Source organism: Dama dama, chromosome 4 (assembly GCF_033118175.1).
Source record: "Dama dama isolate Ldn47 chromosome 4, ASM3311817v1, whole genome shotgun sequence".
Lineage (NCBI taxonomy): Eukaryota > Metazoa > Chordata > Mammalia > Artiodactyla > Cervidae > Dama > Dama dama.
In genome coordinates, this window is record NC_083684.1 from 20,811,369 (window position 1) to 20,838,372 (window position 27,004).

The 27,004-nt window shown below is 54.9% G+C and overlaps 2 protein-coding genes across 12 annotated transcripts in view; one reads left to right on the top strand and one right to left on the bottom strand.

Annotated features, from left to right (window-relative positions):
- Positions 1 to 27,004, top strand: part of GAS8 (growth arrest specific 8) — a 61,470-nt gene that overhangs the window by 1,619 nt on the left and 32,847 nt on the right. For 2 of the 3 annotated variants that reach the window (XM_061138423.1, XM_061138421.1), the window contains exons 2-11: positions 123 to 209; positions 4,627 to 4,824; positions 5,140 to 5,346; positions 6,513 to 6,567; positions 7,112 to 7,317; positions 7,673 to 7,840; positions 8,162 to 8,248; positions 10,237 to 10,446; positions 11,214 to 11,279; positions 13,344 to 13,533. In XM_061138423.1, the coding sequence (XP_060994406.1) occupies positions 123 to 209; positions 4,627 to 4,824; positions 5,140 to 5,346; positions 6,513 to 6,567; positions 7,112 to 7,317; positions 7,673 to 7,840; positions 8,162 to 8,248; positions 10,237 to 10,446; positions 11,214 to 11,279; positions 13,344 to 13,493 (1,434 nt within the window). In that variant the 3' untranslated portion in view covers positions 13,494 to 13,533. Of the gene's footprint in view, positions 1 to 122; positions 210 to 4,626; positions 4,825 to 5,139; positions 5,347 to 6,512; positions 6,568 to 7,111; positions 7,318 to 7,672; positions 7,841 to 8,161; positions 8,249 to 10,236; positions 10,447 to 11,213; positions 11,280 to 13,343; positions 13,726 to 27,004 lie in introns of those variants that run through there. The other variant, XM_061138420.1, reaches the window with a different exon arrangement.
- Positions 13,706 to 16,553, bottom strand: LOC133053940 (5-hydroxyisourate hydrolase-like). 9 transcript variants are annotated; one of them, XM_061138427.1, is made up of 5 exons: positions 16,423 to 16,553; positions 16,229 to 16,305; positions 15,728 to 15,867; positions 14,334 to 14,469; positions 13,706 to 13,981 (listed from the first exon to the last, which is right to left on the bottom strand). In XM_061138427.1, the coding sequence occupies exons 2-5, from the start codon at positions 16,286 to 16,288 to the stop codon at positions 13,892 to 13,894; spliced, it is 426 nt and encodes a 141-aa protein (XP_060994410.1). In that variant the 5' UTR covers positions 16,289 to 16,305; positions 16,423 to 16,553; the 3' UTR covers positions 13,706 to 13,891. The 9 variants fall into 9 exon arrangements, with proteins under 9 accessions (XP_060994410.1, XP_060994407.1, XP_060994411.1 ...); XM_061138424.1 differs by having other exon boundaries at positions 16,193 to 16,305; XM_061138428.1 differs by having other exon boundaries at positions 15,728 to 15,941; positions 16,423 to 16,486.

Consider the following 27,004-nt stretch of genomic DNA (forward strand, 5'->3'; position numbering starts at 1 on the left):
CCTGAGACAGTGGGCAGTCCAGATGGAGGTTCCAGGCAGAAATTCCTTTCCCGAATGGCCCTGAGAGGGAATGAACCAGTCAGAAGTGAACCCTAACCCAACCATGTGTTTTTCAATCCAAGGCGCCCAAAAAGAAGGGGAAGAAAGGCAAAGGCAAAGGCACTCCGATTGTTGATGGGCTGGCTCCGGAGGACATGAGCAAGGAGCAGGTGAGCAGGTTGGCTGGGCCGTGGCCCCATGCTGGGGCGGGTGGGATGGGTTTGCTGCCCCACGCTGGTCCTAGGAACTTCTTTTAGACCACAGCACCCCAGCTCCTTGTCTGCCTTCCCCTCAGTCTGGCTCCTGCTGTCTGTCCACACCATGACATGTGAAACAGTGCAGCACGTGTAGATGGATAAACTTTTCTCTAGGGTAGTAGGAATTTGGAAGGAAACGTTTTTCTGATAAAAAAGCTATTTTAAGTTTTCTTTCATTCTTACCCTTTTTAGGCCCCTGCTGTTTACAGAGATGCTAATCATAGTACATACACTTACAGCATTCTCATTTATTTGATTTACCATTACACACTGTGAATTATTTTAGGCTGCTTGTTCATTTCGATGACATTAAGAGCTAGGGAACATGATTTGATTAATTACAGTTCAGTTGAAAGGCTCCCAAAACCTATAATCTGTACAACACATGAGAGCAAGTGTGGTCTGGAAGTGTTCATGACCCTTACTTACTTTTGATGGTTTTAAGATAACAGAAATCAAAGGAGACTGATCAAGGTATAAGACCTGAAGATGGAGAGCTGGGTGGAGGCCCTTGAAAGTGGTGAACAGGCTGTTTCTCACACAGGGAAGCCATGGGCAGTGTCTGCAGAGGGTGATAAGGTCAGGTTGTGCTTTGAGGGGGTCATTGGGGCTGCCTCATGGAGGTTGGCTTACCCACCATGTTGCCCCAACAGTCGGACTATTTCCTGCCTGCGGGTTTACTTCCTGTCCTCTGACATGGCAGTCTGCAGAGCTTGGAAGCTCTCGGGGTCCAGGCAGGAGTGAGATGAGAGATTCAGGGCAGCTGTGGCCAGGTCTGAATTTGGCAATAAGGAGTTCATGATCTGAGCCACAGTCACCTCCCGGTCTTATTTTTACTGACTGTATAGAGCTTCTCCATCTTTGATTGCAAAGAATATAATCAGTCTGATTCTGGTTTTGGCCATCTGGTGATGTCCATGTGTAGAGTCTTCTCTTGTGTTGTTGGAAGAGGGTGTTTGCTATGACCAGTGCGTTCTCTTGGCAAAACTCTTTTAGCCTTTGCCTTCCTTCATTCTGTACTCCAAGGCCAAATTTGCCTGTTACTCCAGGTGTTTCTTGACTTCCTACTTTTGCATTCCAGTCCCCTATAATGAAAAGGACATCTTTTTTGGGTATTAGTTCTAAATGGTCTTGTAGATCTTCATAGAACCATTCAACTTCAGCTTCTTCAGTGTTACAGGTCAGGGCATGGACTTGGATTACTGCCAAATTCAATAGACCATTCAGGTATGACCTAAATAAAATCCCTGATGATTATACAGTGGAAGTGAGAAATAGATTTAAGGGACTAGATCTGATAGAGTGCCTGATGAACTATGGACGGAGGTTCATGACATTGTACAGGAGACAGGGAGCAAGACCATCCCCAAGAAAAATAAATGCAAAAAAGCAAAATGGCTGTCTGAGGAGGCCTTACAAATAGCTGTGAAAAGAAGAGAAGTGAAAGGAAAAGGAGAAAAGGAAAGATATATCCATTTGAACACAGAGTTCCAAAGAAGAGCAAGGAGAGATAAGAAAGCCTTCCTCAGTGATCAGTGCAGAGAAATAGAGGAAAACAATAGAATGGGAAAGACTACAGATCTCTTCAAGAAAATTGGAGATACCAAGGGAACATTTCATGCAAAGATGGGTTCAATAAAGGATAGAAATGGTATGGACCTAACAGAAGCAGACAATATTAAGAAGAAGTGGCAATAATACACAGAAGAACTGTACAAAAAAGATCTTCATGACCCAGAAAATCATGATGATGTGCTCACTCACCTAGAGCCAGACATCCTGGAATGTGAAGTCAAGTGGGCCTTAGGAAGCATCACTACAAACAAAGCTAGTGGATGTGATGAAATTCCAGTTGAGCTATTTCAAATCCTAAAAGATGATGTGTGAAAGTGCTGCACTCAATATGCCAGCAAGTTGGGAAAACTCAGCAGTGGCCACAGGACTGGAAAAGGTCAGTTTTCATTCTAATCTCTAAGAAAGGCAATGCCAAAGAATGCTCAAACTACCACACAATTGCACTCATCTCACACGCTAGCAAAGTAATGCTCAAAATTCTCCAAGCCAGGCTTCAGCAATATGTGAACCATGAACTTCCAGATGTTCAAGGTGGTTTAGAAAAGGCAGAAGAACCAGAGATCAAATTGCCAATATCCGCTGGATCATCGAAAAAGCAAGAGGGTTCCAGAAAAACATCTATTTCTGCTTTATTGACTATGCCAAAGCCTCTGACTGTGTGGATCATAATAAACTGTGGAAAATTCTGAAAGAGATGGGAATACCAGACCACCTGACCTGCCTCTTGAGAAACCTGTATGCAGGCCAGGAAGCAACAGTTAGAACTGGACATGGAACAACAGACTGGTTCCAAATAGGAAAAGGAGAGGCTATATATTGTCACCCTGCTTATTTAACTTATATGCAAAGTACATCATGAGAAACGCTGGACTGGATGAAGCACAAGCTGGAATCAAGATTGCCGGGAGAAATATCAATAACCTCAGATATTCAGATGACACTACCCTTATGGCAGAAAGTGAAGAAGAACGAAAGAGCCTCTTGATGAAAGTGAAAGAGGAGAGTGAAAAAGTTGGCTTAAGGCTTAACATTCAGAAAACTAAGATCATGGCATCTGGTCCCATCACCTCATGGCAAATAGATGGGGAAACAGTGTCAGACTTTATTTTCTTGGGCTCCAAAATCACTGCAGATGGTGACTGCAGCCATGAAATTAAAAGACGCTTACTCCTTGGAAGGAAAGTTATGACCAACCTAGACAGCATATTAAAAAGCAGAGACATCACTTTGCCAACAAAGGTCCGTCTAGTCAAGGCTATGATTTTTCCAGTGGTCATGTATGGATGTGAGAGTTGGATTGTAAAGAAAGCTGAGGGCCAAAGAATTGATGCTTTTGAATTGTGGTGTTGGAGAAGACTCTTGAGAGTCCCTTGGAATGCAAGGAGATCCAACCAGTCCATCCTAAAGGAGATCAGTCCTGTATATTCATTGGAAGGACTGATGCTGAAGCTGAAACTCCAATACTTTGGCTATCTAATGCAAAGAGCTGATTCATTTGAAAAGACCCTGATGCTGGGCAAGATTGAGGGCAGGAGGAGAAGGGGATGACAGAGGATGAGATGGTTTGATGGCATCACCGACTCAATGGCCATGAGTTTGAGTAAACTCCGGGAGTTGGTGATGGACAGGAGACCTGGCTTGCTGCAGTCCATCGGGTTGCAAAGGGTTGGGCATGACTGAGCAACTGAACTGAACTGAACTGTCGCCAGGTTGCTGCAGGGTTACCCTGTGGGCGTTGGGCTGCAGAGCTGTTTTCTGATTTTTGAAGGCAAGTGAGAAATCCAGATATTTATAAGAAGTCTACATAGCGAGTGAGGGAACATCCAGCATGAGCCGGAGTCAGGAGGAGCCTGGTTTAGATGATTCATTTGAGTGACACGAAGGCAGCAGACCCATGGGGTCAGGACTTTTCCTGGGGAGCCAAGCCCCACCCCAGCCCTGGTCCTCCCAGTCTCCTGGCTGCCCTTCCTTGCTGAGTTGTTGTCTTGGCCCTCTCTTGAAGTAAGACATCTGGTTTCCTTGTAGGGAACATGGTTATCATAAGAGGGAAACTTTACAGCCTGGGCCTGAGGTTATGCTCAAAAGATAACTATTCTTGCAAGTGAGAGTCTCAAGAAGCTGGAAATCTGTCCTTTTTTCTTTTTCTTTTACCTATATGCAGATTTGCATTTGGCTCTGGATCAAACCCTCTTGACTATTTCATATCTACTGGTTTTGTCTGCTATTTTTTGCTTGACGTGTATCTTTAAAGGTGAAAGGTTTTTACATTTTATATCATATTTTACATATATATATATATATATTAAAAATATTTGCATCATTTTCATATCTTTGTGTCATAGGCCCGTATGACCTTCTTGCTGATATACTTTTGTTTCTCAACCATGCTATTTAGAAGCAACCTGGATCATGTCCATTTTAGTTGTTTGCTGTTGTAATAATGGTGTTGCTAATACCTTTAAGTAGAACGCTCCTGTGTTCTTTCGAGACATTTCTTTAGTGTAAATTCCCAGGGATGAATAAAAGGATATAATCATATTATGACTCTTGGCCAAATACAAGAGATTTCTGCTGTCTGCGGGATGTCCCCTGTCCCTGAGCCTTCCCGGCCCTCTGTGTTAGATTCTCTCTTTTCGCTCATGGTTTACTTTGAGATGAGAGTGGCGCCCCTCACCGTCTTCCTGGCCTTTCTCTGCCCACTCTTCCCTGGCCATGGGTGGGCCTTCTGGCTGCCTCACCCCGCCCTGCCCTCCAGGTGGAGGAGCACATTGGCCACATCCGGGAGGAGCTGGACCGCGAGCGAGAGGAGCGCAACTACTTCCAGCTGGAGCGCGACAAGATCCACACTTTCTGGGAGATCACGCGGCGGCAGCTAGAGGAGAAGAAGGCCGAGCTGCGGAACAAAGACCGGGAGATGGAGGAGGCCGAGGAGAGGCACCAGGTGGAGATCAAGGTGAGGGGGCCGGCCCAATCCCACGGGAGTCGCCGAGCGGCAGAGGAGCTGGCCCGAGGTCCAGGGGCGTGGCCATGCCTTGCTTTGGGGGGTCACCGCCCTTTGTGTCCTTTGACATTGGGAATTCGAAGGTATTTTTTAATAACAAAGCAGGTGTGTCCAGGTGAGCATGTGAGCCTGTGTGTGCAGGTTGAGAATTGTGTTAGGTGTGCAGGTGGGCACGTGTGTGCAGGTGAGCCTGTGTGTGCAAGTGAGCCTGTGTGTGCAGGCGAGCACATGTGTGTGCAGGTGAGCAGCGGCCCTCCCCACCTCCAGGTGTATAAGCAGAAGGTGAAGCACCTGCTCTACGAGCATCAGAGCAGCCTGACGGAGATGAAGGCGGAGGGCACCGTGGTCATGAAGCTGGCGCAGAAGGAGCATCGTGCACAGGAGGGGACGCTGCGCCGGGACATGCGGGCGCTGAAGGTGGAGCTGAAGGAGCAGGAGCTGGCCAACGAGGTGATGGTGAAGAACCTGCGGCTGGTAGGTGCCAGGGCAGCTGTGAGCGCGACAGGACTCAGCCACAGCTGGGAATTCATGGTTCTGTATAAAAAGCCTGCCGGTGGGCAGTTAATTGAAATGTTCGGCAACAACAACTGCATCAGCCAGACAAACCCCTTTGGGGCCAGGTGCAGAGTTCTGTCTCAGACTCGAGTGACCGGTTGACTTCCCAACAGGGAGATCCAGCCTGGGCTGCTGTCCACGTGCTGCTGATCCTGGGCCCCTGCAGTGAGCCGCCTGCCAGCCCTTCAGCTGCTGCAGCCTTTGTCCTATGAGCTGTGCTGACAAGCACCTCGCTGGCCTTGGAGATTCCTTGGTCCTTTCAAAGGGAGGCTGAGGGGTTCTGGGTGGAGGTTGGAATTCCTTCTTAAGCGCCTGTAGCACACCAGGCCTGGCTCTGATTGTGGGTGCCCAGAGGGTGGGGCTGACAGAATGCCTGCCCGTGTGTGGCTGATGGTCAGGAGAGGACAGGCCACCCCGAGACAGAAGACAAAGTAAACTGTCAAACATGCATCACAGGTCTGTGGGCATGAGCGCTCTGGGAGATAACAGGAAGATACGCAACCCAGCCTCAACTGAATCTGGGAATACTCAGTAATATTGCAGTTTTCCGTGAAGCTAGAGGGTGCTAAAGATGTGGGCCCTCGAGGGGCCTGGCCATTTTGACGGAAGCACATCATGGGCTGGCTTCCACCGAGTGCGGTCTCTGCTTACCCAAGGCACGGTGTGGAATAGTTACATGCTCAGAGTGCCTCTCTGCATGAAAATAAAGTAAAATTTAAGCCTTTTATTCAACTTTTATATAGCTGTCAGATTAATTTGTCCTGGTGTTCTAAGCCAAAGCAGGTCCGTACCACATGGGGCGCCTGCAGCTCTGGGTGGGTCTGGCCCTGCTGCCCAGCCTGTGGGCATGGCCAGGGCACGAGTGTCTTCAGCATCTTCCCCAGTCCATTATGAAACGTGGAATTTCCCAGAACCTCATTCCTCTGGGCTGGTCCTGAGCTCGGGGGTGAGGGCCCAGCTGGAGCAGCAGCCGCACAGGCTGTCGGTGCTGGTGAGGAGGGGGCCCAGGCACGGGGCCAGCATCTGGGCCGGCGTCTGTCCCATCCCTTCTGGCCTCCAGTGACAGCTTGCTTCTGCCTCTGCAGAAACACACCGAGGAGATCACCAAGATGCGCAACGACTTTGAGAGGCAGGTGCGAGGTCAGTGCTTCCCGCGCTCTGCTGCGTCAGGCGTCCCGAGAGCTCCTCCTGTCAGGAAGGAACTGCCCTCCAGTTAAAACAGCCCAGACATGCGGAGTGAGAGGACACGGTCATTTCCAAGGCTGGTGTCCATGGGAGGTGGGAGGCTGGGAGGATGCCCCGCCCCCGCCGCCTGCCCTGCCCCGGCACACAGTGACTCCTGGAGCAGGTCGCCCAGCTTAGGGGGCAACATGCCATCCCTCCCGTCCTGCAAAGGCGCTGACCTCAGCCACAGTCTGGCTGGATGGCCGTGGTCTGTGCCCCCTGGCACCGGGTGACACTTGGCTGTCGGGATCCCTGAGGCAGGGACTGATCAGCGGTGCTGGCGACAGGCAGAGGAGGGCATGTGCTGGTGCCACACAGCGGGAGAAGCGCCCCGCCCTGTCCCACTGTCGGCAGCCTCCAGCCCCTGGGAGGTCTCCCGCCTTGGGCACAGCCGCCATCTGTTCTTGTCGCACGGCACCAGAGGCTCTGCTCAGCTGCTCTGGGTGTTGCTGCCTTTCAGAAATCGAGGCCAAGTATGACAAGAAGATGAAGATGCTTCGGGACGAGCTCGACCTGCGCAGGAAGACGGAGATCCACGAGGTGGAGGAGAGGAAGAATGGCCAGATCACCACGCTGATGCAGCGGCACGAGGAGGCCTTCACCGACATCAAGAACTACTACAACGACATCACCCTCAACAACCTGGCTCTCATCAACTCCCTCAAGGTGCTGCCGGGGCTGCCTGCCACCTCGGGCCCACACCCCTGCTTGTAGACACACCTGGCCTTCAGTGGCCCCTGATTGAAACTCACAGATTGTGAGGCCCCTTGCATGGTGGGGAAGTCATATGCCCATGTGCACCAGGGGTGTTGTTGCACCCAAGTACTGGCAGTGAGCACAGCGTAAGCTCTCAGTTTGCATGCAGGCTGCATTACTAGAGAATTCAGAAACTATTCTCCGTGTTTACATACAGAACACATGCCCCAGGACCATCCTTTCTGGGCAGGAGAGCTCGCAGCCTCTGTGCAGGCCACAGCCCCTGGTCCTGCCACCGACCCCCTGCTCCCCCTGGCACCCACAGGAGCAGATGGAGGACATGCGGAAGAAGGAAGAGCACCTGGAGAAGGAGATGACGGAGGTGGCCATGCAGAACCGGCGCTTGGCGGACCCCCTGCAGAAGGCTCGGGAGGAGATGAGTGACATGCAGAAGAAGCTCGGGGGCTATGAGAGGGACAAGCAGATCCTGGTGGTGGGTTTCCATTGCATTCCCAGCCCTCCCTGGTGTGAAGGGGCAGGAAGGTTGGGCAGGTGTCTCCCAAGTCCCAGAGTGGAGCCGGCCCTCGGGGCACCAGGGGAGGTGCTGAAACCCTCCTTCCCCTACCTGGTGACCTGGGGGCATGTGGTGTTGGCACCTGTTCTGAGAGCCAGGTGGCCCCTGGCCGCCATGGTGGGGCTCGGTCCATTGTGCCTGGGAGCTGTTCCCTCTGACAATCACCTCACCTGGTCATTCCTTGGGAGCAGCATCGTGTGGGTGCCTGAACTGGGGGTGCTTTCTGACCCTTCTCTCCAGTGCACAAAAGCCCGTCTGAAAGTCACTGAGAAGGAGCTGAAGAGCCTGAGGTGGGAGCATGAGGTGCTGGAGCAGCGATTCATCAAGGTGGGCTCCTGGGGCGTCTGGGGGGCTCAGGGATGTCTGGGGGCCTCCTGGAGCATTGGGGTCTCCGGGACATCTGGGGACCTCTTGGGGTGTCTGGGGGGCTCCCAGCACATCTGGGGGGCTGGCAATTCATCAAGGTGGGCTCCAGGATGTCTGAGGGCCTCCTGGGGTGTCTGGGGGGCTCTGGGACATCTGGGGGGCTCCCGGCATGTCTGGGGGCTCCTGGGGTATCTGGGGGGCTCCGGGGTATCTGGGGGGCTCCCAGTGTGTCTGGGGGCTCCCAGGGCATCTGGGGGACTCCCAGCATGTCTGGGGGCTCCTGGCACGTCTAGGGGACTGGGTCCCTGGCTCTGGCCCCTCCCATTCTGCGGGGCTGTCAGTGGGGCTCTCAGTGGACAAGCTTGATGTCTCAGCAGTTCCCCACTGCTGTCCCCTTGGCCCATTCCTCTGTGTGTCTCCGAGTCCTAACCCTTTATGTGTGTGTCGTAGGAAGCCTGTAGGTGAAAAGCAAGGCCTTGGGGTTGCACGCTGGTCCTCACACATGGCGAGAGCACCCCAAGTTCTTCTAAACTCTCAAGTGTGCTGGTGTAGGACCTTGCTTCCCAGAAGTGGGGGCACCTGACACGCCCTGCCTACTCCTCTCAGCCCGCGTTTCTCTCCGGAGCAGCCTGTGTCCTCTGGTGAAAATCCCTTGTCAGTCCTTGCTGCTACAGGCACCCTGTTAGGTACATCTTTGTGCAGTGCGTGACCCTTTTTGGAATGGTGATTCCTAGCAGGGGAATTGCTGGGTCAGACGGCTGGTGTTGAGAATGTGGATGGTCTGCCCGAGGAGTGTTCAGAGTTGTGGCCTCATCCCCAGGGGGCCGTCCCCCACCCCAGGTCCTCACTGACGGGACTGGGTGTGTGTGTCTCACTGAATGTGCTTCTCTGTAGACGGCCGCCCTGCTTGCTTGGTTCCCGGGGTCTGGCTGAGGGCAGAGTGCCTCGTGTGTCAGCTGTTAGCACCTTTTCCACTGAAACACTCTCGTAGGCTGTGATGGTGGAAAGGACCCAGTTCCTCGGGAACGTCCCACAAGTGGCTGGATCTAGAGTTACCCCCAAGGGGCCTCCGAGGGTCCTGCAGGCAACAGGGAGATGCTGCTCCCGCTGGTCAAGGTGGGCATGAATCGGGAGGAGGCGGCTCAGGCAGGCTCAGGCCATGTAGGTCTGCATTCTCTGCCCCTTGTCCTCCGTTTGCACGTCTACGCAGTACGTGAGAGAGGCAGTGTCCTAGCAAACCAGGGTCATCAGGTTTTAAAGAGCAGAGGGCCTGGGAGTGGATGGAAGCAGATGTGAGATGTGACAGTGTGGTCAGAAGGATGGGGTGCTACAGGTTGCAGCACAGTGCTCGTCGCTCCTAGCAGTGCTGTGTGTTTTTTACGGGCATGGGGAACATTCTGGAAGGAGTCCCAGCCAGTGCTCAGATGGTGGCCTCTGGGAAGTGGGGTTTAGGAGGGTTGCTTTTTCCTGTTACACCCCTGCTACGTCTTGACTTCTCATTGGTGCACAATTAAAAGAAGACGTGTAAGCGTATTGTCCTTGGTGGGCAGGCAGCTGGCTGTAGGATCTGGGGCAGACGGAGTGGACCCCCTCAAGGCCCTCCACCCCAGCATTGCTGAGTCTGAGGCCCTGATCTCCTGTGGAGATGATTGGGGCGGGGTGCGGTCCTGAGCCTGACGCCCAGACCCAGGGCAGGGCTGGCCCTGGCTTCTTGGTGGGAGGGTCTCTCTGCAGCTCATCCTGGGGGCCCTGTGGCTTCCTGCTATGCCTCCCAGAGGTGTTTTCTCCTGCCTCCCATGGTGTGGACACTGCACTCCTTTAATTTTTTGTGGAGAGTGGGGCTCGGGCCCAGACCTGCCTGCCTGTGGCCAGGTGCTGGGGAAGGCGGGGGCATGGCCCCGGACAGAGCAGGAGGGGCGTCCTGCCAGCGAGGTGCCCGTGCCTTGCAGGTGCAGCAGGAGCGGGACGACCTGTACCGGAAGTTCACCACGGCCATCCTGGAGGTGCAGCAGAAGGCGGGCTTCAGGAACCTCGTCCTGGAGCGCAAGGTGCAGGCGCTGGTTGCCGCCGTGGAGAAGAAGGAGGTGCAGTTGAATGAGGTGCTAGCGGCCTCCAACCTGGACCCCGCGGCCCTGACCCTCGTGTCCCGCAAGCTGGAGGTAGGCCTCGAGGGCTGTGCTCGGGGCTCCGTCCCTCCAGGGCAGACCTTCAGTCAGCCTCGGGGAGGGGGTGGTCGCGGTTTCCCGGCCAGAGCGCCCAGGCCCACGTGCGCCGTGGACACCCAGCTCCAGTGTCTTCAAGGTCTTCCCCAGCCCCTCCTTGGCCTTCCAGCCCTCCTAGCCCGCGTCCACTGCCCGCTCCAGCTTGGTCTCTTAGCTGAGGCCATAGTTGCCATCAGCCTGGACACTGAGCTATGTTGGAAGAGACCACGGCGGGCGAGAGGCAAGCCCACAGTGGCCTGTGTGGCGGGTCGTGGGAAGGCTTCCCTGGGAGGCACGCCTGAGCACAGGCTGAGCGTCTGTTCCCTCGAGCGTCCGCAGTTGTCTGTGGCGTTCCCTTAGGGCGGGCTGTCCTAGGCACTGGGCACCGCTGGGAAAGGACAGACAGGGCCTCGGTGCCCACGGGCCAGAGGGCCTGACCGCACCCTGTCAGGAACCCCGCCCAGAGCTGGGCCTCGACCCACTGCTCCCTGACCTGGGATGTGTCACAAAAAGAGTGGGTGACGCGGACAGGGGTCTCTGGTGTTGCCAGGGTGGCGTGGCCTGGCTCTGGGGTCCTGCTAGGTCCGAGGTTAGGTCCCCTCGGGGTCTGGGGGGCAGACACACACTGGGGTCTCACTCTCAGGCCTCCCCACGGCAGCCCCTCCCTGTGTGGATGTCCCCCTGGCGGGCCAGGCCATGGTTCTCTGATGCCTTCCTCTCCCTAGGATGTTCTGGAATCGAAGAACAGCGCCATCAAGGACCTGCAGTACGAGCTGGCCCGGGTCTGCAAGGTGCGGAGAGCCCCCCCACCCCTCCCTCACCCGGGAGCCCCCTGATCTTGATGCTGACCCCCCAGATCAGGGTGCTGATCCAGTCTGAGGCCATCTGTGCCCGCCCGGGGTCACTGAGCCTGTGTGTGGCCTAGAGTCTCTGCTGGCGCCTCCTGGCGCACAGCCTGCCTAGTGTCCTGTGCGACCCTTGCTCTGGCACTGTGGTGCTAGCCTGGCCTCTGGGGCAGTTGCCGGGGGGTTCTCTTTGCTCCCCCAGGTTAATGTCCATGTCCTCCAAGCAGGGGCAGTTAGGGCTCCAGCCTTGCGTGACTACTCATGGAGACTTCCTGCACAGTGCCCTGACCCTGGTACTGTCTGTGTCCTGCACCGAGCGTCCCCAGCTCCCTGGCCGAGCCCACAGCTCTGTTAGGGCCTGGCCTGTGGGGACACAGACGCAGTGCTGCCTGCAGAGAGCAGACACCCCACAAGTGTGACTCAGACACGAGCCCTGGGTCTTGGAGCCCTGGGTGAAGGCATTGCCATCGTGGGCACTGGGCTCCATGGTGACCAAATCCCCTGGCCTTCCCTGCCCATTGGGCCCTCCCCGGGTCCTCTGGCAACCCTGATGCGTACTCGCAGAAAATTGGGGCCATGCACTGGGTGTGTGCAGCTCTCGGGAGAACTTCCATAACCCACATCTGATTGTCGGGAGGGCTGAACCCCAGAGAAGGAGGAGGGCCGGGGCACATCCTCTGAGATCTCCTGGAGCCCGGTCCTTGCTCGCCCTTCCATCTCAACTCCCAGCATCTTGTCGTGGTGATGCTGAGGACAAGGTGTCCCTTTGAGCTTTTGTCCTGAGTCAGGCTAGGCTCTCAGCATGTAACGTGCTCCCCTCTTCACACCCTTACCACCACCTTGTGAAATGTGCTCTTTGAAAAAAAGTAGAGGGGACAGAGATCCTGCCTGCATTGGTCCTGCCAGCATCATTGCCCAGAACTTGGCTTTTCCTGGAAGGGGGAAGGGAATAGATGCCGACAGACACGGCGGGGAGTGTGGTCCCCAGGAAGGCAGGGATGGTGAGCCTGAGTGAGAAATGCCTGCGGGAACCAGGAACTCTGAGTGCACCCCCTCTTCAGCTTCCCCAGCCGTGAATCAGGGATGTTACCGGAGGTCCCACACATGAAGTAGTTGGGTAGCGCCTGATGAAGTTCTTAGACTTGGGCCATACTTGTTCTGGACGGTAGGGAAGCCCCTGGTTATCTTCCAGCTGAGCTGGGAGGTGTCTGTGCATGGCCATCACCACTCGCTCACCTGGAACCGCACTTCCAGCGGGTGGAGACTCAGTGACTTCAATCCTCTTTGCTTAAAAGAGTGGCTCCTTCCACGGGGCTTCTCTTGGGTGGGTTTGGTCTTAAGGACGCCAATCACTGGGGTTTGTCCTGCTTGCTTTAATCATCCCCTGGAGAGTCATGTGGTCTGAAAAGCTTTACATGCCTGTTTGCACCACTAACTGCCGAGCAAATGCTCTCCTTAAGACTGGGACATTAAGAAGAAGTGGGGGGAATGACAGACACGGTCAGCACAGGCTGAGAGGCCATGTCTCTCAGGCTGACAGCCTGATCAACGGGGGCTGTTAGAAAGCAACAGGACGCCCCAGTGGAGTCACTTGTGGGAGCCCGACCAGGGCTTCTGCCTGAACTGACTGCCACCTCGGCCTCTCCAGGAGTGGAGATTCCGAACCATCAGCTTGGGGCTTTCTGGTCAGCACTAGGGAGGTGACCTGCTAAAGACCCCCGCCTCCCTCAGGGAAGGCACCCGTTGCAGGAAGGTGGCCGCACCCTGCCCCTCCACGCCCACTGAGCCTCCCGTCTTGTGCAGCTCCTTGGAGCGCCCTTCTGTTTAATAAGGGACTGTTGCTGACTCAGGAAGCCCCGAGTAGAGCTAGTCAAATCTAAATCTTTAAACTTAAATAAATGCGCGTGGGCCTGGGCCTGGCACAGTCAGCACCTGGAAAACGGGGCTGGGTGGCCTGAGCAAGGGTCACCCTGGCTACCTACCCCCAACACCACCGCTGTGTCCCTGCAGGCCCACAATGACTTGCTGCGCACGTATGAGGCGAAGCTCCTGGCCTTCGGAGTCCCCCTGGACAACGTGGGTTTCAAGCCCCTGGAGACTGCTGTGATCGGGCAGACGCTGGGACAGGGCCCCGCAGGACTTGTGGGCACCCCAACGTAGCCCCAGCCCGGGTGAGGTCCCCCCACAGCAAGGACAGCAGGTATTTGTTCTGTAGACGTGCGTCGTCAGAGAATGAAGGTTTCCATGTGTGCTGCGTGTCCTCTTGTGTGGCCGTGTGGAGAAGTGCCCCCAGTGCTCCCCCAGTGCGCACACCTGCCCCTCATCCCCCCAGGGGCAGCTCCCACCAAGCTTGCCTTGCGACCGAAGCCACCTTGCAGATGTCAGCAGCAACTTTATTGAAGCCTGAGTGACACCTGGCCCTGCGACATGGGGCCAGAACGTCCCAGGGAAAGTGTGACCCTGGTGCCCATCAGGAGCTTGCCCGCCCTGCTGCTCGGGGGTGGCCCGGTCTGCCGTGGCGCCGTGTCCACGCCCACAGGCTGGCTGCCGGTTGGCCGCTAGCTCCCTCGGTATGTGGTGTAAGACCACGGGCTCAGCAGCAGTGGCACGTGGAACTTGTGAGTCTCGTTTGTGATGGTGAAAACGACCTGCGGGCAGAGGGGGCACTGGGAGTGCACACAGCCTGGCTCAGTGGAGACAGGGCTGTGGGTGGGGCTGGGGTCCGCCCAGGGGAAGCACTCAGTCTGAGGGGCCCCTGGGCCTGAAGGTTCCCAAGGGTTAGGACCACCCTGAACTGGTCAGGTGAAGGGGACAGAGAGCTGGAAGGGCTCGGGTGAACCTCTGTCCTCCCGGGCTGAGTCAGCCTGTCCGTGGGGTGGCGCGGTGCGGGCGTGGTGTGGTCATGGCCAGGAGCTCAGAGCAGGTGCTCGTTGGGAGTGGGGGGCAGGACCAGCCTGCGGGTCACAGTGCATCTCGGGCCTCCACCCGTCTGGCCCTCACCTCCACGTATGGGTAGAAGCTCTCCTGGCCCCTCTTCTGCCAGTAGCCCTCGGTGTCAAAGGACAGCTTGTAGGTGCCCGCCTTCATCTGGCCTGGAGGGAGGAGCCCAGGGCAGCGGCCGTCATGATCTGTGCAACTGGGGAGAGGGGCGTTGCTGCAGAGGGGTCCCTGCCTGGTCTCCCAGGTCCATGTGCCCAGTGGCCTGACTCAGACCTGGGTGAGCAGGGCCTGGGTGGCTCTTCAGCAGGGCAGCGTCCAGGACCAGGGCTATGTCCCCTCACCGTCCTTAGGGAACCCCAGAGAAGAGAAGTGAAAGAACCTTCCCTTCCCCCCACTTCATATCTGGCACAAAGACTTCACATTTTTCTCTATGCATAAGTGTGCTTATTTACAAATTAAAAAAAAATAGATTGTACTAGCCATACGGTTTCATAACGTGTGCTAAGTCGCTTCAGTTGTAACCAACTCTCTATGACCCCTGAACTGTAGTCTACCAGGCTCCTCTGTCCATGGGATTTCACAGGCAAGAGTACTGGAGTGGGTAGCCATGCCCTCCTCCAGGGGATCTTCCCAACCCAGGGATCGAACCCACGTCTCTTAAGTCTCCTGCATTGGCAGGCGGGTTCTTTACTGCTATCGCCACCTGGGAAGTGTAAAAACCAAGTACTTGCTGTTTACTACATTGCACTTTCTGGGTGAGTAACTATGTCCAGGCTGGCATCTGCATGCCATCCACATATTTCCAGCTGCAGCGCTGGAGGCTCTGAGGGCCTCTGCTCATTGAGAGGCCATGCTCTCAAGTGTCTGTGCTGTGATCAGCATCAGCAGCATTTACCAGCAGAGTTTAGGGGTTGGGAGTGGCTCTGTGTGGCCCCATGTGTTCCTCCACGCTCAGATGTGACCTGGACCCCCCTTTCATGAAGGGCTCCATAGCCTCAGGCCCCAAGCCTTTGAGGTCCACCAGGGGCAGGGGCCTCCTGCCTCACCCTCCATCTCCTCATGTGTGGATGGGGTTCCTGTGGGGTCGGCACACCGGGTACTGTGTGAACCTAACAAATGTCCAGTGCTCAAAAGCTGCCCAGCACAGGTCACCCGCCAGTCACGGTGATGACCAGGCCTTTCCGATTCCTCCTCAGGCCTCAACTGGCAGTGGACAAGCAGAGACAGAGCCCTGTCCCAGCGCTGTGGGCACTCGGGGTGTGAGCTCTTTCAGCACGGTTGTAGCATGACCAGGGCTACTCAGCCTGTTGAAACAGAGGCTCTGAGAGTCTGCAGGGAGGCCCTGCGACTTGCCGGCTGTGCCCACACCCCTTGCCCTGGTGCAGGGCCCCTTGCGGGGGTGGGTGGGTGAGGGGTGTTCTGGATTTGAGCCCTGCCCCAGACCACCCTCCTACCTTTTTTTCAGCTCGGTCCACTGCTGGCCACGGTCCTCGAGCCTGGACAGACGGAGGTAGAGGCCTTGGGCCGGGAGCCCTGAGGCAGTGTCCAGCACGTGTGTGGTCAGCGGGCTGCTGCCCGGCTCCATGCCTCTGCCCTGGGCCACGAGATGGGCAGGGATGCGCTTGTGGGGCAGACCTTGTGTCCACACCCCTTGGTAGGAGGCAGTGCCTTGGAGTAAACAGCCCGCGGATCAAAGTCCCAAACTGCCCTGGCTGGGGTTGGGTGGACGGGCTGGGGGTGGGAGTGGAATTGGGTAACACACTGCCACACCGCAATGCTGATCCCTCCCCCTCCTCCCGGCACCGAAGGGGTCTCCAACCCAGAGCACCCTGCCCACCTTCAACCTCGTCAGGGCCTGGGTAGCCTCAGGGGCTTCTCTCTGAACCCAGCTCTGTCCCCTGATCCACGGGCCACCTCACCTTAGCCCCAGGTGGAGGAAAGATTTGTCCCCCTACCTCCTGGGAGCCCACGTGTCGCTGGAGTGTCTGCAGCCGCTGGGCGGCCCCAGAGCTCATGCCGGCCGACCTGGGGACTGGCGAGGAGGCCAGAGGTCACACCACACCGCCACCCCCAGAACCTCCCCGGGAAGCGCTGCCCTGGCACCTCCCACGTGTCCGGCCAGTCCCGGGGAGGAGTGGAAGGTGCCCACCCAGGCGGTCCTAGGGGGCTTCTTGGTGGTGGTTGCAGAGGGCAACAGCGCGAACCAGCGCGCAGACCTACGGAGGCTCCTCAGGACGGAAGTGGAGTGGCCCTGCGGCGTAGGGTTGGGAGTAGGGGTGGGGTACGCGGGGCGGGGCTCCGGGACATGGGGGTGGAGTGCTGGGCGGGACCGGACGGGGAGGGGCGCAGCGCCGGGAGGGGGCGGTGGGGAAAAGGCCGAGCGGCGCGGCGTTCCAGCTGGGGTCCACGCCCGCCACTGGGAGCCGCGCAGGGTGAGCCCGATCACCCCCAGGGCCCCTGCACCGGTGCAGCTTCTTTTCCTTCCTTGGACGGTCAGGATCTGCTGGAAGCCCCGACAGGCCGCGTGGAGGTGCCTCAGGCAGGACCGACCCCCGGGTTGAGAGTGACAGTGCGGGGTGACACCCTTGTGGTTGCATTTTACCCGTTCCTACCTGCTCTGACCCTCGACCCCCAAGGTGCGGGGACCCGGCACACTGACAGCGTAGGGTTAGGGCTGTGCAGAAATGAAGGAAGAGACAAGTCTGAGCACACAGGCGTGAATCCCATCGTTGTATTACAATGTCACGTGAGGTGCGCACGGAACAGATTTTATGTAACAGATAAAAATAAGGGCATTCTGTATTTACAGTCTGCCTGAGGTTGCCTGACGTGTTGTGTTGCTCTGGGTGTGGGGTCGTTTTTTTTTCTCGCTAAATTGCATGTTCTAATGATCCGATAGTGAGCGTCCTCAGTTTGAGCCTTAAGGATCAGGCCCCTCTGAGGTGGGGAAGGAGACCTCTGGCAAAGTTTGTGCATTGGTTACAACTGCTTTGGAGGTAACCAGGAAATGTGTGTTTGAGATGTAAATATGATGAGGTTTGGCAGGGCTTATGTTTTTAGGAGGTGACCCCACAGAGACACACACACCTGTTTAGGCAAACTGCTATGGGGATGGGACCAGAAACAAACTTACTTCCCCCACGAGGGATAATTAAATCAATGAACTCCTCTGCACACCGGCAGCTGTTGCAGCCCAGTCCAGAGAGTGAGCCCAGTGCAGAGAGTGAGCCCAGTGCAGAGAGTGAGTCCAGTACAGCCCAGTGCAGAGAGTGAGCCCAGTCCAGCCCAGTCCAGAGAGTGAGCCCAGTGCAGAGAGTGAGCCCAGTCCAGAGAGTGAGCCCAGTCCAGCCCAGTCCAGAGAGTGAGCCCAGTCCAGAGAGTGAACCCGTTCCAGAGAGTGAACCCAGAAGAGAGAGTGAGCCCAATCCAGAGAGTGAGCCCAGTCCAGAGAGTGAGCCCAGTCCAGCCCAGTCCAGAAAGTGAGCCCAGTGCAGAGTGTTGGTGTGTGAGGTGAGCGGTGAGTAGTGGCTGGTGACCGGGGGAGAAGCAGCTCTAGCTTCATGTTTGAATCTGCAGCAGCTTTCACTCCATTACAAGGGTTCGCTCACCTCTTCACCGTCACAGGCTCAGGGTGTGGCTGTCAAAGTCTGTGTTGCAGAGGACGGAACTGACGTGCAAAGGGGCTGTGTGCTGGAACACTGGTGTGGGACACAGGAGAGTGATGCCAGGACCACGTCTGGGATGAGCAGTGTCGACGGGCTGGTCATTTTCACTCTGTAACCTTTCCTTGTACACTTACAGTCTCAAATGTCAGAAGCAAGCTAACAAAACAACAATCAAACCTTTTTTGGTGGCTGCCCTGTCACCCCCTCTGTCTAGAGCCCTGACGTCTTCTCTGCCCAAGAGAGAACCAGTCCTGGGAGAGCGCCGCGCAGGGCAGGGCATCGCCACAACTGCTTCTGTGGCCTCACCAGGGCCCCTGCCCAGCCTGCAGGCTTCACCTGGAACCTGAGAGGGCAGCAGGCTGACTAAGAGCAGGCAAGGGGTCCAGCCAAATAGTGCTGGGGCCAGCCATGCCATGTTCACCATGTGACCCCTAAGCGGTAGCTGCCACACAGCACCTTAAGGCTCCTGGGAGCAAAGTGCAGCTCTGCTGGTGGGCCTGCCAGCCTCCTCACACTCCCTTCTGACTGTGTGATGTGATGCTGGAGGTGCAGCAGCCCCCTAGCACCAGGAGGCAAGACTTGTGCTAAGGAAGACATGAGACCACGAGGAGGAGACAAGCAACTCCCCCTGGGCCTCCTGGCAGGTGCGTGGGGCCTTTTGTGTCTGGATTGTGTTTTCTTGAGTTACCTTAAACCACTCCTTTTGATTGTTCCAAGCATGTAGCCCAAAGCATTCTGCCTGAGCAAGTTGAGATCATGAAGGTAAAACGTGTAACAGCACACAGGGTGCTCAGTACCGTGGAACTGACAGTCCTTCCTGGGCAGCCACGACCCTGAGCAGTGACAAGAAACTCTCCCCATTGTGGTCCCAGGGAGAAGGAAGCTGATCTGCCTGCTGTCTGGGTCCAAGCCGGTGCTGGGAGGTCCCTGTCCTACCCTGACCACTGGAGTGGCCCAGGGGGGTGCAATCTCTCAGGCTCCTCTGAGCCCTTGCTTCACACCTGCCTAGAGAGTCCTTCCAGGCCGCTGTGATGGGGATTTGTGGTGAGAACTCAACAGAAAGGGTGTGAAGGCAGCTGGGACCTTCCTTCACCAAGGACATAACATTGCCAGGTACACTGAGGTGATGCAGGTGTCAGGGAGGCCATTTCAGATGGCGGTACATGCTGAGAAGGACACAGGGCATGGGGTGCCAGAGGCTGATGAGGCATTGAGTCCAGAGAGTCGCCTTCTTGGAGGAGGGGAGATGCTCAGATAGAACCGCGGCTGCAGGCTGGAGTTTTCAGGAGGGCCGGCCAATGGGCTGAGGAGGACGAGGCCAGGGCTGGTGGCTGCAGGAAGGGTGCGTTTGGCCCCTGGTAGAATTCCTGTTCCCCAAGGACCGGGGTTATTGTCTGTCTCCTGACAGCTGTTCCTGTGCCTGGAACACGACCTGGCCAGAGGCAGGTGCTGAACAAATATCCTTTGAATGAACGGACAGTCTGAGTGTACAGATGCACAGGACAGGCAGCGTCAGGCTGCAGAGTAGGGGTAAGTAGATTAGGAGGCAGGGAGAGTCATACGGGGTTTCTAAGCCCAACCTCCCAGCCCCCATAGGGCTCAGCTCTACCCAAGCCTGTCTGTTCCCCCAGACACTCTTTTTTTATGGTAAACTCCCTCTGGCCTTCACTCACCTGTGTGTCCTGCTCTGCATGTCTTAAAAAGTGGCTCTGAGTTTATTCCCACCACCTGTGCCTGAAGCCTCTTTATTCTTAAGCCAGGGAAGCCCCTTCCCTGCCTGGGGATGGCTGGACCTTGTCCGTGCCATGGACTCTGCTCTCTGCACTGGTCTGCCCATTCAGGTAACTGCCTCATCCAGGACTGGGAGCATTGATGGGTCAGTGTGTCCCCGCTGATTCTAGCAGCCCACCAGGCTGAGTCCTGCTGGCCCGCATCATGACACTGCTGCTTACCAGTGACACAAGGGCCACCCTAGAGCACAGGTCATGGAATGTGCACTGGCCTCAGCTGGACTTTGCAGTCGGGCCAAAAGCCAGAGGGTCGATGCTGTTGGTGCCTGTGTATTTCTTGTTTGGAGACATGTCTGTTTAGTTCTTCTGCCCTTTTTCGATTGGGTTGTTTGGGTTTTTTTGTTGTTGTTGTTGTTGTTGAGTTGTATGAGCTGTTTGTATGTTTTGGAAATTAAGTCCTTGTTAGTCATATTGTTTGGAAATATTTTGTCCCATTCTGTAGGTTGTCTTTTTCATCTTATTTATGGTTTCCTCTGCTGTGCCAAAGCTTGTAAGTTTGATTAGGCCCCCTTTGTTTATTTTTGTTTTCATTTCTGTTGCCTTGAGAGACTGACCAAAGAAACCATTGGTATGATTTATGTCAGAGAATGTTTTGCCTGTGTTGTCTTCTAGGGGTTTTTACGGTGTCATGTTTTTCATTTATGTCTTCATTGCTATTGCCTGTTCTCATTGGCTGGTGTGTCTGTCCCTCACCGGTTGGGACAAGTGTCGATTTGGTGGCTTCACTGGGTGGCCCCCTGCTGACCTCTGACTTGTGGGTCCATCCAGCAGTGGGCATGCTGGTGGTCTCCATGTTAGCTGATGTGACATGGCACCGAGAGGTCTTGGCTGAGGGTGTTGGCGATGGCCGAGTTGTCTGTGCTGTTGGCAGTAATTTGCCACCGATGTCCAATGCTGAGACTCACATCACAGAGGTTCCTGCAGGGACAAAGGGGAGGGGAGTTGATAGTCTCAGCCAGTGTGACAAAGCAAACCAACATAAAATCTAAAATTAAATGTATCCCTTTTTAGTCTACTCATGATGGAGATGATAAAATGATATCAAGTGATACAAGTTCCAGTTCAAATACTTCACCACAGTATTTTAATAGTTTCCACATGGTTTGTTTACTCTTCCAAAAATCTTTAGGGCATCCTTCAATGTGACTGTCACTATTGGGGAACAGGTTCCCCTTGACATGATTAACTTCAGGGACTGGGAAACTGTTAAGTGCTGAAGGGGAGGTTGGCCCTGGAATGGCCAGTCAGATTCCTGTTTTGAGGGACAGGAGTTGGGAGCATGAAGGGGAGAAGGGGAGGGTGATGCTCCACACTCCCACCTTTCCATCATGCACTACTCCCTTCTCCCCACCCTTGTCAGGGGAGTCTTGTCTGGACACTGGCCACGGGGCTGGAGCTGGGCTGAGCACACGAACCAGAGCGGGAGAAGTGGTTGGTCGGGGCTGGCCCGACGGGTCAGGGGCATGTGTCCTGGTTGTTAGAACTGAGCCTCTTCTGTTTGGTCCATTGATGGCCTGAGATGGCCTTGGCCTCACGTGGGTGATCAGAACACAGCTCGTCTGCCCGCTGAGCAGCGTGGGGGCAGAGGAGGCAGCTGGTCCACTGATGGGGCCTGAGATGGCCTTGGCCTCATGTGTGTGATCAGAACACAGTTCGTCTGCCTACTGAGCAGCACAAGGCCACACGTGCATGATCAGAACACAGCCTGTCTGCCCGCTGAGCAGCATGGGGGCAGAAGAGGCAGCATTAGTGGCTGCTGGTTGCAGGTCGGAGGGGAAGGAGAACACCCTCTCCCAGCTTCCTTTCCTGTGAAACATGTGGTACTTTTCAGTCCTAGGTGTCGGTCAGAGACTCGGGGTTTGTGGACATGGCACCAACAGAAGCTTCCCAAGACACTGCAGCTGGAGGGGGAGGCCTGAGTTTTAGAGCAGGATGGTGCCCCTGGAGGGACAGGTTGGCCCTGGAATGGCCAGTCAGATTCCTGTTTTCAGGGTAGGAGTTGGGAGCATGAAAGGAGAACCAGCAGCTGATTAGGGATGGGGGCAGCTGTGGGGAGGAGGGCCTGTGAGCAGGGGGGACACAGCAGGGGTGGGGCTGCCGGTGGACGACCCTGGTCTGTGGGTGACCCCAGATAGTGGATAGTGGCAGCCCCACAATCCCAGAAGGGCCCCGTTGCTGTGAGACGCTGCCTCCCCTGCTCCGCCCCAGTCCCAGCCCTCTGGACCAGGGTCTCTACTGCTTGAAACCACAAAAGCCTTTGCAGTCCTGGAGCTGCCCCTGCTCATCTCAAGAGGAACCTTCAGTGCAGGAAGATTTTCTTTGATATTCATACTTTAGTTTCCCAGAGTCTTCATATTTTCGCTGGTGGTGTTGCCATGTGTCACTAAGACCCTCCATTGTCTAACGGTGGGCTTCGTGTCACAGACCTCTCAGAGGCCATCCGCTGGGTGAATGTAGGTTCGCCAGACCTCTTAGAGGCCGTCCACTGGGTGAATGCAGGCTCTTGGTCATTCTGGTCTGTCACAGACCTCTCAGAGGTCGTTGAATGAATATTCATCGCTCTGGCCTGTCCGACACCTCTCAGAGGCCATCTGCTGGGTGAATGCGGGCTTGTGGTCACTTTGGCCTGTCACAGACCTCCCAGAGGCCATCTGCTGGGTGCATGTGGGCTTGTGGTCACTCTGGCCTGTCATAGACCTCTCAGCCTCTCAGAGGCCATCTGTTGGGTGCATGTGGGCTTGCCAGACCTCTCAGAGGCCGTCCACTGGGTGAATGCGGGCTCATGGTCACTCTAGTCTGTCACCGACCTCTCAGAGGCCGTCTGATGGGTGAATGCGGGCTTGTGGTCACTCTGGTCTCTCACAGACCTCTCAGAGGCTGTCTGATGGGTGAATGGGGATACTCATGGTCACTGTGGTCTGTCACAGATCTCTCAGAGGCCGTCTGATGGGTGAATGCAGGCTCGTGGTCACTCTGGCCTGTCACGGGCCTTTCAGAGGCCATCTGTTGTGTGAACGCAGGCTCGTGGTCACTCTGGCCACATAGTCTCCATGGGGCTGTCAAGAGGCACTGTGCGGCTGCACCACCTGGGGGCGCCTTATCCCACTCTTGCTACCCACAAGCTAGGTCTGGAGAAGGCCAGTCCCAGGGAGAAGCCACTTTCTGACTTCATCTTGCATCCCAGGAACTAGTCTTCCAGCCTAAGCAGGTCACTTGGGGTTTCCTGTGTTAGTGCTCATAGCTCACATCCCCTAGAGACAGTGTTTGAGTTGGGGACACAGGTCCCCTGCCACTGGATGTGACATGAGACCATGTTCCCAGGGATGGACCAGAAAGGGCAGTGGAAGAACTCCTGCCCTACTCACACTGTGCCCCCAGCCCCTGCCTTCTCCCCACTCAGGTATGGAATGTGGGAGAGAAGGAGGGGGAACCTGGGTCCCCAGTGAGACCCTCTCGGCAAAGCTGGGCCTTGGTCGGGCTTGGAGTGTGTGACCAAGAGTTTGCTTGACAGGGTGCCACATTTAGAAGGCCTCCTGCAGTGTAGGTTTCAGGGCTACATAGCAGGGTTTCAGTGCAGAGCATGGTGGCTGAGCTGGTAGCTCTGGATCCTTCAGGCTGAATGCTGAACCCTGAATGTTGAAAGACTGTCTGGAGTCACAAGACGTGCTTGCTCTCTCTGCTGAGATGATCAAAATGGGAACCCAGGTTCCCCCTCCTACTTTCTAGCAGCTATCAGACTGCAGCCACTCCCCACCGTGAGCCCAGAGAAAACTCGGGAAGGAGAATACTTGCTCTCTAGCAGCTATCAGACTGCAGCCACTCCCCACAGTGAGCCCTGAGGAAACTCGGGAAGGAGAATACTTGCTCTCTAGCAGCTATCAGACTGCAGCCAGTCTCCACTGTGAGCCCTGAAGAAACTCAGGAAGAAGACAGGATACTGGCCCCAGATGGTGAAGTGTGTATCAAAAGGAATAATTTCAATGAGAGACTCTTGCATCTTCCCATACATAGAAAAGTGCTAAATTCCTTACCTTTAGATGCTGCTTCCAGTTTTGAAGTCCTAAAAGATTCTCACTGAATAAAACTTAACTCTCAACACCTAGGTTATAAATATTTTTATGTCTACACATATGAAGTAGACACTTTCCAAAGAACAACAGAAGACAAATCTCAATATTTGGAACACTGGCACCAATGGTGGACACTCCCCCAAAGATGTAACTGATGGAGTAATTAGAACAATCATCACCCCCTTTTCCATAAGATTGTGGAATGGACACTGACAGTGGGGAACTATTACAGGGAAGAACAAAATCTGACTCCATGTTTTAAAATTTTTTTAAAAAACTAAATCTTTTACTTTAAGCTTTGCTTCCTGTTGGTTTGTTTACAACAAGGATACTGTCCATATGTAATGGCCTACCTCAGGAAACTCTGCCCCTCTGCCTTTGTTCGGGACCTGTCCACCTGTGGATGGGTACAGGAAGGGAGAAAGTAACACATCTCCTCCCAAGGCTGGCCATTTCCAGGAGCTATTTGCTTTTTTACTTTACTTCCTTACCTCCCCAGCTCTGTGTTCTATAAAAGACACTGGCATCCAGACCCCAACAAGGTGGTTTCTTTAAGATATTAGTCTGCTATCTTCTTGGTCTGCCAGCTTTCTAAGTAAAGTCATATTCCATGCCTCAGCACCTCACCTCTGATTTATTGACCTGTTGTGCGGCAAGCAAAGCGAGCTTGGACTTGGTAATAATCCCACATGCCTTGCAGTCAAAAAATCAAAACATAAAATGGAAGCAATATGTAACAAATTCAATAAGGACTCCAAAAATGGACCATATCAAAAAGACCTGAAGCCATAAACAAAAACGAACTCAGTGGTTGTCTGAAATTTTTAGATATTGGGTTAGTACCCTCTTGCCAGTACCCCCTGAAGCCACACTGGACAGTTAGGCCCTGTCCATTCAGGACACCTTCTCCAGACCCCAGGTGCTGCTGCCCCCAGTGCTCACCTGGATCTCAGGAGGTAGAAGAGACACAACCTGGGGGATCTCTTCTCTTGTTCAGGGGAGCGTCACACCAGCCACTCTATCTCCCTGCCCGTAATAAACACACCATAAGGAACATCTTGTTGGCACCTGGGCCAGTGATGCTGTGAACACCTGGACTGCCTTGTCCTTGTGAGATCTGATATGAAGACAACACAGAAAGAGAATCAGCCAAGAAGGATCTGATCAGGAGTAAATCCCTCTTCACAAGGACCCTGTGAGACCTAAGCACTTGCTCTGCTCACCCTGCACTGACTTTTGGGAACTGGCCTTTGTCATTCTCTGGGCAGGAGGTGGGAGAGACAACCCAGTCTTTCTTCTACCTGCTGAGACCCAGGTGGGCCCTGGAGGCAGCAGAACCTCCACCTGGAGTCCAGAGAGGATGTCTTGAATGGACAGGGCCTAACCATTCAGTGAGGCCAGCCCTTGTCCATACTGCATTGACCTGCTGCAGGGTCTTGGGTTCCCTGGCATCCAGCTCACCCATTGCTAACCCCGGCATGAGGTGTCTTGGGAGCCCCTCGCTGGCAGGCACCCAGGAGTAGAAAGCTGCATACCCAGTGAGAAATAAAAATTTCCTCCTTAGTCTCCACATGAAAGGGAACTGTGAGCAGATGAAGCCACCTAAGAGAGGGCCAAGTTAACACTGAGGCTGAAGACCTGTTTCATGTTTCCTAGGCTCACAGGCACCCAGAACTTCCTGTTACCTACAGTAATCAGCACTTCGTAGTTCCTTTTCACATTCCTATATCAGACTTTCCCCCTATTATCCCATCTCTGCCCATTCTTCCTTGGAAAATATATGGAAATGTCTTTGAAAGCATCTTTGGCCTAAGAAAAATAATTGAGTTCATCAGTGACTTACTAATATAAGTCAGACTTTAGAGCTGGGCCTTCTTCTCCACCTTGGGTGCAGGGAGTAGCCTGAAGCTAGTGGATGGTCTCTGTGAGACAGGGATGAATAATTTCCTTCCTGACTGTGTCCTGCTTAACTGAGCAAACACTCAGTCTCCTAACTCCCTCTGGACACAGAGCAGTTGATGATGCAGTGTCCTGTTCCACCCCACTCCATCCCACTGTCTCAGACAGGACCAGGCACTCCCATCCTGTGTATGTTCACAGAGTTTACTCAATGGCTCAGGCAAGCAGTCTGTGGTCCTTCAGGGACCACCTCCATGTCCTTCCTATAGAGCTGGCTTTGCCACTCTGCCTCTCACCATGGGCTTCCACTCTGTTCTCCCAGTATCTCCCTCAGTGCTCTCCTCTGGGGACCTGTTGGGGCTCATGGCCATGGCACTACCTCAAGGCCAAGGTTACCTGTGGAAGAAGAAGATGCTGAGATAGCCTAGACCACTGTCCAGAGCCAGGTCTGTCTTCCTTGGGTAGAGTGTCCATTGCAGGAATGTGTCAGGGTGGGGGTATTGATGGGATGGAGGGATCCTAACCAGCTATGGCAGACCACCCTAATGTGAACTAGATTTGGTTTCTTTGATTCCTCTACAATTCGGCCCCTCTGAGGAAAGGCAGGGGAGTGTGGTGTCTGTGGGTGACAGAGGGAGTCCTGAGGAGACCTGGAAGCCCCTAACTGCTGGACTGGGGTCAGGTTGAAATCAGGGCTCTCTTCCAGTGCTGGAGAGGGAATATTTCTCCAAAAAGCGTTTTGGGGATCTCCGCCTGGGTACTCGGAAAATCTGGGCATAACATGGGTTCTACATCTAAGGGACAGGTCGCTTGGCTTGAGATCTGGGTCACACCAGCTGAAGGAACTGGGGTTCCTTAGAAGGAAGGGATAGGGGGGGTCTTTCGGCTGATGTAGAATGCACAGGGTGAGAGAACTTGGGATCTTTGAGGCTGACGAAATTGGGGGTCTCTCATTAAGGGGCTTTACGTGTCCAACATTCAGGACAGTTGGGGTCTTGAGCTTGATAGGAATAAGAGTTCCCAGGCTGAGGTATTCAGGGTCTCTGAGGTTAAGGAAATTTGGTCTCTCTGCGGGTGCTGTTTTTAGGGTGCCTCTGGCTGAGGGGAATTGGGGTTCCTCTAGGTATTTGGGGGTCGCAGCACTAGGGGATTCGGTGTTTCTGTGGGTGAAGGGACTTGTAGTCCCTAAGCTGACGAGACGCGAGCTCCCTTCAGGTAGGACCCGGGTTCCTCAAAGTTGACGGGATTTGGGGTTTCCCAGCCAGGAATTGGAAGACGCCAGGCTAAGAGTTTACCAGGGTTTCACA